The following is a 12,178-nucleotide window of genomic DNA, read 5'->3' on the forward strand; positions in this document are numbered from 1 at the left end:
AGAGGTAAAATAATTGCATAAGAAGATTGAGGGGGCGAGTTTGACTGTTAGGCTATGAGTTAATAATAGCTTCCACTTATTGGGCTTTTTCTGTGTGCCAGACACTGTTTTGAACAAAATACATGTTTGTTCATCCTCATGACAGACCTCTGAAATAGGTCCTACTGTTACCTTAGTTCTATATGTTGGGAAACGGGCTTGGAGAGGTTAAGAAACTTGCCCAAGATTTTCCATTGAATAAGGGACCAAACAAGGCCTTGTATCCAGACTGACTCTGGGAGCTGTTTGCTCTCTTGAGCACTGAACTATGAAAAAGGAAATCTAGAAGAGAAAACTTGCCGCAGTATTTGTCACAGAACATGTATCTCTTTAATGAATTAATTCATCTCAGTTAATCAAAAGGTATTTTGACTTTTTCATTTTTATGTTTTACAGGTTGGAAAGTTAGACTTGTATCTTTTAAATCCACATACACTATTAGTCTTATGAAGATCCCAGAGGAAATACTTGGATTTGTTTCAGGGGTCGCATTACCTCTTTTCCAAATGACCTCAAGAATCTTCTAGGTTGTTATTAGGAAGCATGTAACATGATAGGAAAATCTAGGAAATTTGATATCTTCCAGGGATTATAAATCCCACATATATAGGCATACCTCAGAGGTATTTCAGGTTCAGTCTTAGACTACTGCAGTAAGGCAAATAAAGCTAATCATGTGAAGTTTCTGGTTTTCCAGTGCCTATGAAAGTTATATTGACAGATGCTTACTACAGTCTATTAAGTGTGCCATAACATCATGTCTAAAAAATAGTGTATATAATTAAAAAATACTTTGTTGATAAAAAAAAGTGCCAAACATCATCTGAGTCTTCAGCAAGTTGTTATAGTAATATCAAAAGTTACTGATCATAAATCACAATGACAAATATGAGAAAAAAATGTGAAATACTGCAAAAGTGAACCAAAATGTGACACAGAGACATGAAGTGAGCAAATGCTGTTTGGAAAGATGGCACCTGTAGACTTGCTAGAGGCAGGCTGCCACAAACCTTCAGTTTGTCAAAGACGACACACATTATTTGTGAAGCTCAATAAAATGAAGTATGTCTGCATTGGAGTCCCCGAAAGTTACTTACGTATTCTTTGGCCAGCTCTTTCGCTTATCTGAATTTGAAGCCCAAGTTCATAGACTGCAGAGTTTTGGGTTCAAGCACTGATGTTTCATCCCTTAGTATTCTCAGATAGCTTCCTATTTTATAAATGTTGAGGGTCTTTTGTTTCTAATTTTCTCATCTTTCCTTAGATCCCTTTTCAGATTTAACCTGGATATATAGTTTGGTAGGGAAATCATCAGGAGGAAAAACTAGTTGCAGGACATGAACTCTTGATTCTGGGATATTCCCGATGTGTATCTTTGTCAGAACTGCAGTGTGATTAGGACGCTTGATAAATCGTGAACCATGATAATCAGGACAGTAGCTAAGGCCAAGTAAGGGGATCAGAAGATACTAGGTTGAGGGATAAAAAAATGATTTTGTATTTTGCCATTCTCTCTCATGAAATTGAATGTTAGTGGATTTATGGCTGATAAGGAGAATATAATATTCGTGAAATACCCAAGGAGGTTTTGCTACTGTTAAAGATTATCCTGTGGAATAAGTAGGAATAGACTAGATGTGTGTGTGTGTGTGTGTGTGTTTGTGTATAACTATTTCTTTAAGCATTTGACTACCTGGAAAACTCTATTACTATTAGTCCCATTTAAACTATTATAATTGGGGATTCTCAATTTATATTTTAAATCTTTGCTTACTTACATATATCTAAATCATGAGGCTCTATAGCAAAACTAAACAAAATCACAAAATACTAATTCTGGTTGGGAAGTCAGTACCTAGGTTTTAGTCCTAGTCCTGGCTTCAACACTAATACTAAAATCTTGGGCAAGTCAGTTAATCACTCTAAGGCTGCTTTGGTTTTCTGTTTTTTTAAAATTCTATCGTACCTACTTGGTATAGGTTAGAGCCAAAGTTGTTTTGAGATTTAAGATAGTGTTTACCAAAGTGCTTTTGTAAACTGTGACATTTCATAAAAGTACAAGATTATTGTCATGTTTTCTCAAGTGAAGAAATAATTTAAGGAAAAAATGCTGGAAAATAGTTCTTGAAAGCATTTCTATAATTATTCTTCTGATGAATGTTGCATTGGCACCTAATTCGAACCTGTGAAAAATTTTTTTTGAACAATGACTTGAGTTTATAAAGTGTTCTAACTAAAGATTTGTTTAATTTATTAGAGTTATTAAACCTACGCTCAGATCAAGTTAGCAGCTAGACTGGTGTGACAACCTGTTTTTAATCAGTGACTCAAAGCTGTGATCACCCTGATGTCACCGAATGGCCACAGCTTGTAAAAGGTAATTTTGAATGTTATTTTACAGCCTTTAAAAGGCTGCCATTGTAAAATACATGCTGTTAAAAAAAAAAGCAAGAAAATGTATAGTTGGCAGGGATACTGACTGCTAAGAATAGTGGACCTACGAGTTGACCCACTTCTCCATTTAATCTCCTTCCTAAAATACTTTGCGTCTTTTCCCCAGACCTATCTGTATGAATAAATAGGAAAGTATTTCTAAAAAATTCCAAGTTTTAAATAAAGATTTTATTATGAAGATTAGAAAAAACTATGAAAAAAGTCTTAATATTACATTTTAAAGTATGCTTTTCATGTGCTGAGAGTTTTAATAACACTGGTATACTCTTCTGTCCCAGAGAGTTAGTGGAAGTTAAAGGAGGGGCTTGCAGTCCAGAGAAGCTGCACCGCATAAAAATCTCTCTTCTGGTTTGTTTTTCTGACATACTTTAGGTTAACCTAAGTCAGTACTTTTTGGGTTTTTTCGTTTGATTTATGTCCTTAATTTGGTAAAATTACAGCTGACTCAATGGATATGGGCTTGAGCAAGCTCCAGGAGATGATGGACAGGGAAGCCTGGTGTGCTACATGCAGTCCATGGGGTTGCAAAGAGTTGGACACGACTGAGTGGCTGAACAACCAGATCCTTTCTTCCCAGCATTTGACAGTAAAGAATAAAGACTCTTCAGGGGCTAAAATAAAGCTTGGAAACTATTGTTAGATCTTAGGTATTTTATTTATTTATTGGAGTTTTGGAATTTTTTTTCCCCCCAAACTTTAAACTTACTTTGTATTTGGGTGTAGCCAGTTAACAATGTGGTGGGAGTTTCAGCTGAACAGCAAAAGGACTTAGCCATACCTACACATATATCTGTTCTCCCCCCAGATCTTATGTACTTTATAAATTTGAGTGTTTGGATCCTAACCTTAGGATACTCTCTGGTAAATTATTTAGAATATTGCAGACAGAATACAATAAGAGAAAAACTGGAAATTTATACAGGCAGGTACTATTACTTATTACTCACTATAAGATAAGTGCTTCTTTTAGTTCAGTGTATATTCATAACCTTTTTCTTGATTTAAAAACAATTTCCGTTTTGAGTGAAAAAACAAATGCACTATGTTTAAGAGTCTTACGGTAGATTGTTTTAAGGTAATAGTCTTCAATTTTTATTATTCTTTTTTTCTTCTTGAATTGGTTTAAATTACTTGGTTTGACTTTAAAGTGGTTTTGGTAGTTACATTAATACATGTTAATATTAAATGATGCCAATGTTTACATATTCTCTTGTCTAGGGAACAGACTTTGGAAATTAGAATGTAGATACAATTTGATGTATTTAATCTCTATTCCGTTTCAGAATCTCAAAACTTTACAGTAATTACAAATTGTACTTCTGAGACTTGGATTTGTTTTTCCTCTTGCTTGCATCTTACCTTTTTGCAGTAGTACTTTAATTTCCCTGTCAATGTGTCCTCATTTTTCCCCCCCTCTGTCTTTCCCTGTTAATTTTGAAAATTTTGCCGCCTGCGTGTTTAAAAGCTTCTAATCTGCCTCTCTTCCCTTAGAGCCAGCAGGTTTATTTTTTGTTTTGCAAGCCTGCTCTGCCTCCTTACAGTATGACATCTGATGCTGGAGGGTCGGTCGCACTTTCAAAAATGAGTCAGCTGGTACATGGGGTTATCATCACTTTTTAGCTCTTCTGTCTGAGAGATACAAGTTTGGAAGCAATCTTGGGGTACTTACCCACAAGGCTGGTGGAAACCAGGTGTGTCACAAAGGTGATTTGCTTGCTCCCTGGGGGAGAGGGTGGAGTGAAATTTTTGCATTTGTGTCACTGCCAAGTCACTGCCACCTCCAGCATGCCCCAGGTTTTAGTTCTAATATTATTTTGTGCAAAATTGAAAATGTGAATATACTGCAAAGAAGATCTAAAATATTTGAGCTGCTGGACTCTTACATTTTTTTGCATTCTTTCCTGTGGACCACTGCAATGAGGGATAATTTTGAAAGTGATAAGGAAGTGACTTTTTTAAAACTGAGAAATATGGGAAACAGATTTTTTCTTTTCTGGTGGCTCTGAGTTTAAGATTCTTTTCTTAAAAGTTGTTTGGAATTTGAAGTCTCAAGTCAGTGATAAATTTACAAATCAAGTCCTTGTAATATCAGTTTGAAAATTTAGTTTTTGACCTCTAAAAAATATTTTACCTTTTCTGTGAATTGAAAGTGTTAGAAATCAGTATTATGTTGATTGACCTTAATATATGTTGACTGATGCTGGTTATAAAAGTGAATAGAGTAATAGGAATTTATTTTTTTTAACATGTTGGGTGGGGTAGGCAGAATTGGTTCATACCCCAGAATGAAAATAATAGACTTCTTACTGTCTTAGAATTTCGAATATTTCTACTTAAAATAGCAGCAGTATATTGAAAAAGTAGAAAAAAACTGGCAGCTGTTTATAACTGAAGTCAATTCATAGTTATCCACAGCAAGATTTTTAATACCCTAGAATACAGTTGACAGGTACACATGCTGCCAGTGTATTTTCAGGGAAAGCTACTTTTGTTGAAATAAAGTAATTATGATCAGAATGGTAAATCAGACTTGAGTGTCTCAAAATTCATGAGGCTGTTAGGTTTAAATTTGTATTATCTACAGCAGAGATTAGCAGATTTTTTTTTTAAAGGGCCAGGTAATAAATATTTTAGGCTTTGTGGGCCACGTGTCTGTAAGTTTCTCAGCTCTGCTCTTGTAGTATAAAAGCAGCCATAGACAGTATGTAAATGAATGAGCATGCCTCTGTGCCAGAACAAGTTTATAAAAATAGGCGGCTGACCCAGGCCTTAGTTTGTCATCGCAGGCAGTAGTTTGCCGATACTTCATCTAAAGTTTGGGACCACGAATACCGGTGAATGCCTTTGATGCCGTGAATAACTGATAACTTGGCTGCAGACGGGTTCATCGTTGTATGTTTTTATTATAAATATTTGACTTTGTAAATAATTATGATTTGTTACATTGATTTGTACGTTGGTATCTAAATAGTGTTTAGTTTCCTTTCCTTAAAAAAAATGAACTGAGTTTTTATTAGTCTAGCCCTTATGATAAATGTGTTGTATGGCAATCTGATCTGATCTGATCACTTTTTTCTCATGTTGAACTTTTAAAAAATTGTTAACCCACTAAATCTTGGTTTCAAGTTTGTCTTCCAAAATAATATGTTTGCTCGTTTTTTGAAATATGGAATATTTTGCTTAACTTTTCTCAATTGCATTTTACAGATCATCAGGAGAACCTCAATCTGACGACATTGAAGCTAGCCGAATGTAAGTGTAACTTGGTTGAGGCTGTGGTGTCTAAGTTGCTCTAGATTGTTTTACATGGTATCACGTTTTTTGAAAACAATTTCCAGTTAAAGAGAGTATTACTTTAGAAAGGAAATTGGAAGATAGGAATACACATGTCTAATTTTCCCTACCAAATAAATACCTCTAAATCTTGGTAACATATTACTATATTTCTACTTCTAGACAGATATTTGCATACCCCTGGATTCTTACATATTTTTGCTCCCCTAGAAGTTTTAGTCTGTTCAGTGTGAAAGACCTGGAAGCACATTATTTCATTCATGGTGGTAGAAGGATCCCAGGATGGAACATGAACATAAAGAAGTACCAGTGTACTCAGGTACCTTGATGCAATAGGGACCTAATCCACATGGCAGAAAACAGGGATGATCAGGGAAGGGCTAAGTTAAGTCTTGAAGTGTGCCTGGGAGTTAGCTAGCATGTTCTAGGCAGAAACATGAGCACTTACAAAGCCGCATAGTAAATGTAGGAAACAGTAGGCAGTTGAGGATTTTTAGATTATAGACTAACCGAAAGGTGGGAAATTAAAGGAGATGAGACTAGATAAAAAGGACTAGGTGCTTGCATGGTATGTGAACGGCCTTGGCCTGTCTCTCATAGGTATTTGGGAGTCAGTAAAGAATTTGCTCAACTGGAATTCCATCACCTCCACTAGCTTTGTTCATAGTGATGCTTTCTAAGGCCCACTTGACTTCACATTCCAAGATGTCTGGCTCTAGGTCGGTGATCACGTTATCGTGACTATCTTGGTCTTGAAGATCTTTTTTGTATAGTTCTTCTGTGTATTCTTGCCACCTCTTCTTAATATCTTCTGCTTCTGTTAGGTCCATACCATTTCTGTCCTTTATCGAGCCCATCTTTGCATGAAATGTTCCCTTGGAATCTTTAATTTTCTTGAAGAGATCTCTTGTTTTTCCTATTCTGTTGTTTTCCTCTATTTCTTTGCATTGATCACTGATGGTTTTTCCCGTGGTCATGTATGGATGTGAGAGTTGGACTGTGAAGAAAGCTGATCGCCGAAGAATTGATGCTTTTGAACTGTGGTGTTGGAGAAGACTCTTGAGAGTCCCTTGGACTGCAAGGAGATCTTACCAGTCCATTCTAAAGGAGATCAGTCCTGGGTGTTCATTGGAAGGACTGATGCTAAAGCTGAAACTGCAATACTTTGGCCACCTCATGCGACGAGTTGACTCACTGGAAAAGACTCTGATGCTGGGAAAGGTTGGGGGCGGGAGGAGAAGGGGACGACGGAGAATAAGATGGCTGGATGGCATCACCGACTCTGTGGACATGAGTTTGAGTGAACTCCGGGAGTTGGTGATGGACAGGGAGGCCTGGTGCGCTGTGATTCATGGGGTCGCGGAGAGTCGGACACGACTGAGTGACTGAACTGAACTGAACTGAACTGAAAGAATTTGCTAAGTAGGGTAACCTTGTTAGATACATATATATATTTAGTAACTTTGCTGGCAAGGAAACAGGATTGAAGAAATCATATGGTAGGATGACCAAGTTTTAGTCAATGAAAGCCTAAATAAGGGCAGTAGTATATTAGGAATTCAAGATAAAGTTTTCTGGTTTAAAGAAAAGTATTTAGAAAGTGAAGTAGATAAGGCTTCAGTGATTAGTTGTGAGAATATAAGAAGTTTAAAATAAAAGTTTAACTAGAGATGGTGATTATTGAAGCAGGGCTTTAAGGGAGTAAGGGTTGGAATGAAGAATCTAGGTATAGGGATTTCTCTTGAATAAGAGCAGAGACCCATATGAAACTAGAAGAGGGAGGGAAGGATGAATATGTGATATTAAATGTATTGGTAGGTAAGAATGGGGAAGTCAAAGCCATTGTGCCTAAACTGTCAATTTTCTTAGTAAATTAGGTCAGCTACACCACTGTGTGCTTCTGGAAGAAGTGGTTTCATTGTTGATTAAGCTTGGGACATACAGACTTAAACAGCAGATTTCTTTTCTGAAAACAGTGAAAAATCCTTTAAAATGATATACATTGTGCATCTCCAAGAAGGAATTATGAAATGTATTTTTCAAACATATGTGTCCATGTAACTTAAAATTTTTTTGTGTGGTAAAATACACATTACAAAATGTCCAATTTAGTGGTAATTAGTTACATCTATATTATTGTGCAGTGATTGCCACCATCATCTCTGTATTTCCTTCTTGCAAAACTGAAACTGTTGTCAGTTAAAAAAAAATAACTCCCCATTCAGTCTTCTCCCCAGACCCTGGCAATCACCATTCTACTTTCTTTGATTTGGACAACAATACCTCGTATACTTTGAGTGCCCACAGTGTTTGTCTTTTTGTGATTGGCTCATTTTACTTACATAGCATGATATCAAGGTTCATCCATGTTGTAGTGTATGTCAGAATTTTCTTCCCTTTTAGGAACTGAATAATCTGTTATATGTATGTAACATTTCCTTTATCCATTTATCTGCTGATGGACACTGGTTGCTTTTGTTTTAGCTCTTGTGAATAATGCTGCAATGTCCGAATACCTCTTTGAGACCCTGCTTTTATTTATTTGGGTATATGCCCACAAGTCAGATTGCTGGATCATATGATAGTTCTATTTTTAATTTTTTGCGCAAGGAACCTTCGTGCTGTTTTCTAGAGTGGCTGTACCACTTTAACATTTTGACCACATAATGCACAGAGGTTATAATTCCATACATTCTCAACATTTGTAATTACTTTTTTTTTTTTCCTTCACTGTAAGCCATCCTAATAGGAGCACGGGTATATCTCTATAGTTTTTTGACCATGTAACTTTTTAAGAAACATTTTAAAGTAGCTCTGTAGAACTCAGTTTGGTTAGGGGATTTATTTAAAAGACTGAAAACTTGGAAAGTTCTTGGGGGAAATGGGTGAAGTGGACCAGATATTGAAAGTCTCGTGCTAACAGAGTACTCAGCTAAGATTAACTTATCCATACTTGCAGTCTGACGACTTTTCTGTAATATCCAGAAGATGAATGGTATTTCACCATTGGCTGTTAGAGCAGATGGGAGTGGCATGTGTGTAGAGTGTTAACATTGCAGTAGTTGAATTTACATGTCATTGGTGATGGCCACTATTGGAAAGGTTGTGGTGCCAGATGAAGATGTTGGGCTGATTGCAAAATGCCTGATGGGTCAAAAAGATAGTTTCAGTTTAAGTGAAACTCTTACAAGCATAGATGATGATGATCAGAGCCTGAGGTAGTGATTGGCTGAAACTGAGAGGAGATGAGGGACCCTCAGGTTAAGAAAGTCAACTATTTTGGGGGCTCAAGGGTTGGGATAGATCATGCATACAAGCATTGAAGTCACAATGCCAATGATATAACTGGGGCAAAATAAAGGCTTTAGTAAATGGGTGCAATTGACCAGAAAGTTTCTAAGTATAAGTTGTGTTTGTGTTATGCTTTTTTTTTTTTTTAATACAATGAATAAGAAGGATAACGGTATGTTTATGGGTTTGAGTTGTCTGTGGAAACCTCACTTAAAAGAATTATAAGAAATGCAGGGGGCAAGTTAGGTTTCAGTGAAAGCTAAGAGATTGAGAAAACATTTTATAAAGCTATTGAAGATACCATGAGTGTGTTTCTGGAGATCTTGATGGAAGAAGTTAGATGGATGCATCAAGAGTAAAGAGTGAAAAGGAAAGACGAGGCTTGTGTTTTGTAGTATGGCGAGAGTGTGAGGTGTGGTAGGATGTTTATCGTGAGGTTCCAAGTGAGACTGTGGTGTTAAGTTCTGGTTGAGTTTAGCAAGGTATCATGCTGTTGCCCATTGTAAGATGGAGTAACTGGAAATTAGATCTTCCATGATGTTTTGACAAAGATTTCTAAGCTTCTGGCCATAATTATGAGACCATAGCTCTAGGTTTTCATGTCTGCCACAGTTTCTCAAGTTTCTGTGCCTGTAGAAACCATGACTAAGCAGAGGTTTAGTAAGATTTCTTCTACCTTAAGCTGATGTGTCTTGCTATACAAAATAGGTGATGAAGGATTCTTGTTCTTATCTAAGAATTAACTAGTGTGTTTTATTATTGGCAACATCTTATATTTATTAAAGCATGATTCTTTTTTTTTTTTTCTTTTTTACCACTTTGAGATATATTTGCATTTGATATCCTTTAGGGAACACCTTGAGTACATTTTAAATAATTATATAAGATTAAAGAATATGCATGTTTTTAGAAATTCCTAGTGTCACCCATTTCCTAGAGCACAGAAAAACATAGTTTTTAACAGCTGCATGCTAGTTTATAGTTTAGCTTCAAAATAGAACTGACACAATAACCCATATCTTTTTATTCAGTTATATAATATACTTGGATTTTGTTTAAATTCATACATACCATGTAGTAGTCTTTTTTCACATACGAATTTAGACTCTTTAATTTTCTTAATGATTTCAAAGCAATTCTAGTAACTTCAGATTTCTTGTCTTTGGTAGTTACTCTGCAACCTTATCTCTAACACTTCGGCTATGTTTTTAGGTATATAATTAAGCCTGTAAAGGGAACCGAGGGTAAGTGTATCAAGTGATTTATGGTTCAGTATTTGGAAATCCTATTTTTTTTTTTCTAAATGTTGGCATGACCAAGGCCATAGCCCTCAGGCCATTATTATCTGTTCTCTATAGGTAAGAACTTCATAGGGCGTCCCTGGTAGCTCAGCTGGTAAAGAATCCACCTGCAATGCAGGAGACCCTGGTTTGGTTTCCTGGGTCAGGAAGTTCCCCTGGAAAAGGGATTGACTACCCACTCCAGTATTCTTGGGCTTCCCTGGTGGTTCAGACAGTAAGGAATCTGCCTGTAATACAGGAGACCTGGATTGGGAAGTTCCCCTGGAGGAGGGCATGACAACCCACTCCAGTATTCTTGCCTGGAGAATCTCCATGGACAGAGGAGCCTGGCGGGCTACAGTCCATGGGGTCACAAAGAGTGGGACACCACTGAGCGACTCAGCACATAGTACACCAACCATAATGTAAATGGAGATAGCTAATTGTTACTGGATCAAAGATTGAAGTTATTAAACCCTGTTACTTAACGCTCAAAACCTTTCAAAGGTCTCTCTCTCAGAGTAAAGTCCAAGGATCTAGAAGGCTCTGTGTGCTTCCTTTCACTTTTGTGACCCTTGTATTTTCTTTTGCCCATTTTTATCCTCACTTGCTTTATAAAGCTCTTGCCCTTAATGATTTGGTGTTCTTAAGATGTGTGCCTGTTTTCTGTGATCCTTCTCTCTGATAACCACATGGCTTCCTTTCTCATTTGCTTTAGAGCACTCAAATGATCCTTATCAGAGAGACCTTCCTTGACCAGTTTTCTTCAAAGAAAGGTCATATCCTGTCTTCCCTATTCCTTTTCCCATGCTGTATTTATCTTCATGGGATTTAATGTCGTTTGACTGGTTTCATATTGATTTCTCGTTGTCTGGCTCACTTAATACCAGCATGGAAGTCTAGTGTTCTTTAAACGTGTTATGGTGTGTTTTTTGGCCTAGAATGTGGTCTGTTCCATGTGAGGTTGAGAAGAATGTGTAATCTGCTATTGTTGGATGAAATAGTCCAGAGATGTCAGTTGTATCCAGTTGATTGATGGTGCTCTTGAGTCCAGCTGTGTCCTTAATGATTTTCTGCCTGCTCCACCTGCCCATTCCTGATAGAGAGGCATTGAAGTCTCCGACTGTAGTAGTGGATTGCTCTGGTTTTCCTTGTAGTTCTTTCACTTTTGCCTGAAGTTATTTGCTGCTCTGTTGTTTGGTGCATACACATTAAGGACTGCGATATTATCTTGGAGAACTGACCCATTTCTCCTTGTGTTATGCCCCCTTTTAGCCCTGATGCCTTCCTCTGTTTAATTTTTAATTGGAGGATAACTGCTTTACCTTGTTGTATCGGTTTCTGCCATACAAGATGAGTCAGTCATAAGTATATGTGAGTCCCCTCCCTCTTGAACTGCCCCAGCCCCACCCCATCCCACCCCTCTGAGCTGTCACAGAGCAGGCGGAGTTGAGCTCACTGTATTACACAGCAGCTTCCCACTAGCTCTCTTCTACATATGGTAATATATGTTTCAATGCTACTCTTTCAGTTTGTCCTACCCTCTCCCGGCTGCTGTGTCCACAGATCTGCATCTCCATTCCTGCCTGCAGATAGGTTCATTAATAACATATTTCTAGACTCTGTATATATGCTTAATATATATTGTTTCTCTTTTAATGACTTTGCTCTGTATAACAGGTTCTAGGTTCATCCACCTCACTGTAGCTGACTGAAATGTGTTCCTTTTTATATGTGAGTAATATTCTATTGTGTGTGTACCACAACCTCTTTATCCATTCATCTGTTGATGGACATCTAGATTTCTTCCATTGTCTACC

General features: G+C 37.1%; 1 protein-coding gene across 6 annotated transcripts in view; it reads left to right on the top strand.

Annotated features, from left to right (window-relative positions):
• The window catches only part of UBE3A (ubiquitin protein ligase E3A), a 97,117-nt gene that overhangs the window by 33,641 nt on the left and 51,298 nt on the right, over positions 1-12,178 (top strand). For 3 of the 6 annotated variants that reach the window (XM_055417661.1, XM_055417663.2, XM_055417666.2), the window contains one exon: positions 5,701-5,745. The exons of 1 other annotated variant lie outside the window; for it this stretch is intronic. In XM_055417661.1, the coding sequence (XP_055273636.1) occupies positions 5,744-5,745 (2 nt within the window). In that variant the 5' untranslated portion in view covers positions 5,701-5,743. Of the gene's footprint in view, positions 1-2,296; positions 2,417-3,984; positions 4,185-5,700; positions 5,746-12,178 lie in introns of those variants that run through there. 2 more of the 6 variants (XM_055417659.1, XM_055417658.1) reach the window with 2 other exon arrangements.

Source organism: Moschus berezovskii, chromosome 21, assembly GCF_049115385.1.
Source record: "Moschus berezovskii isolate FMDL1 chromosome 21, NW_MosBer_1.0, whole genome shotgun sequence".
NCBI lineage: Eukaryota > Metazoa > Chordata > Mammalia > Artiodactyla > Moschidae > Moschus > Moschus berezovskii.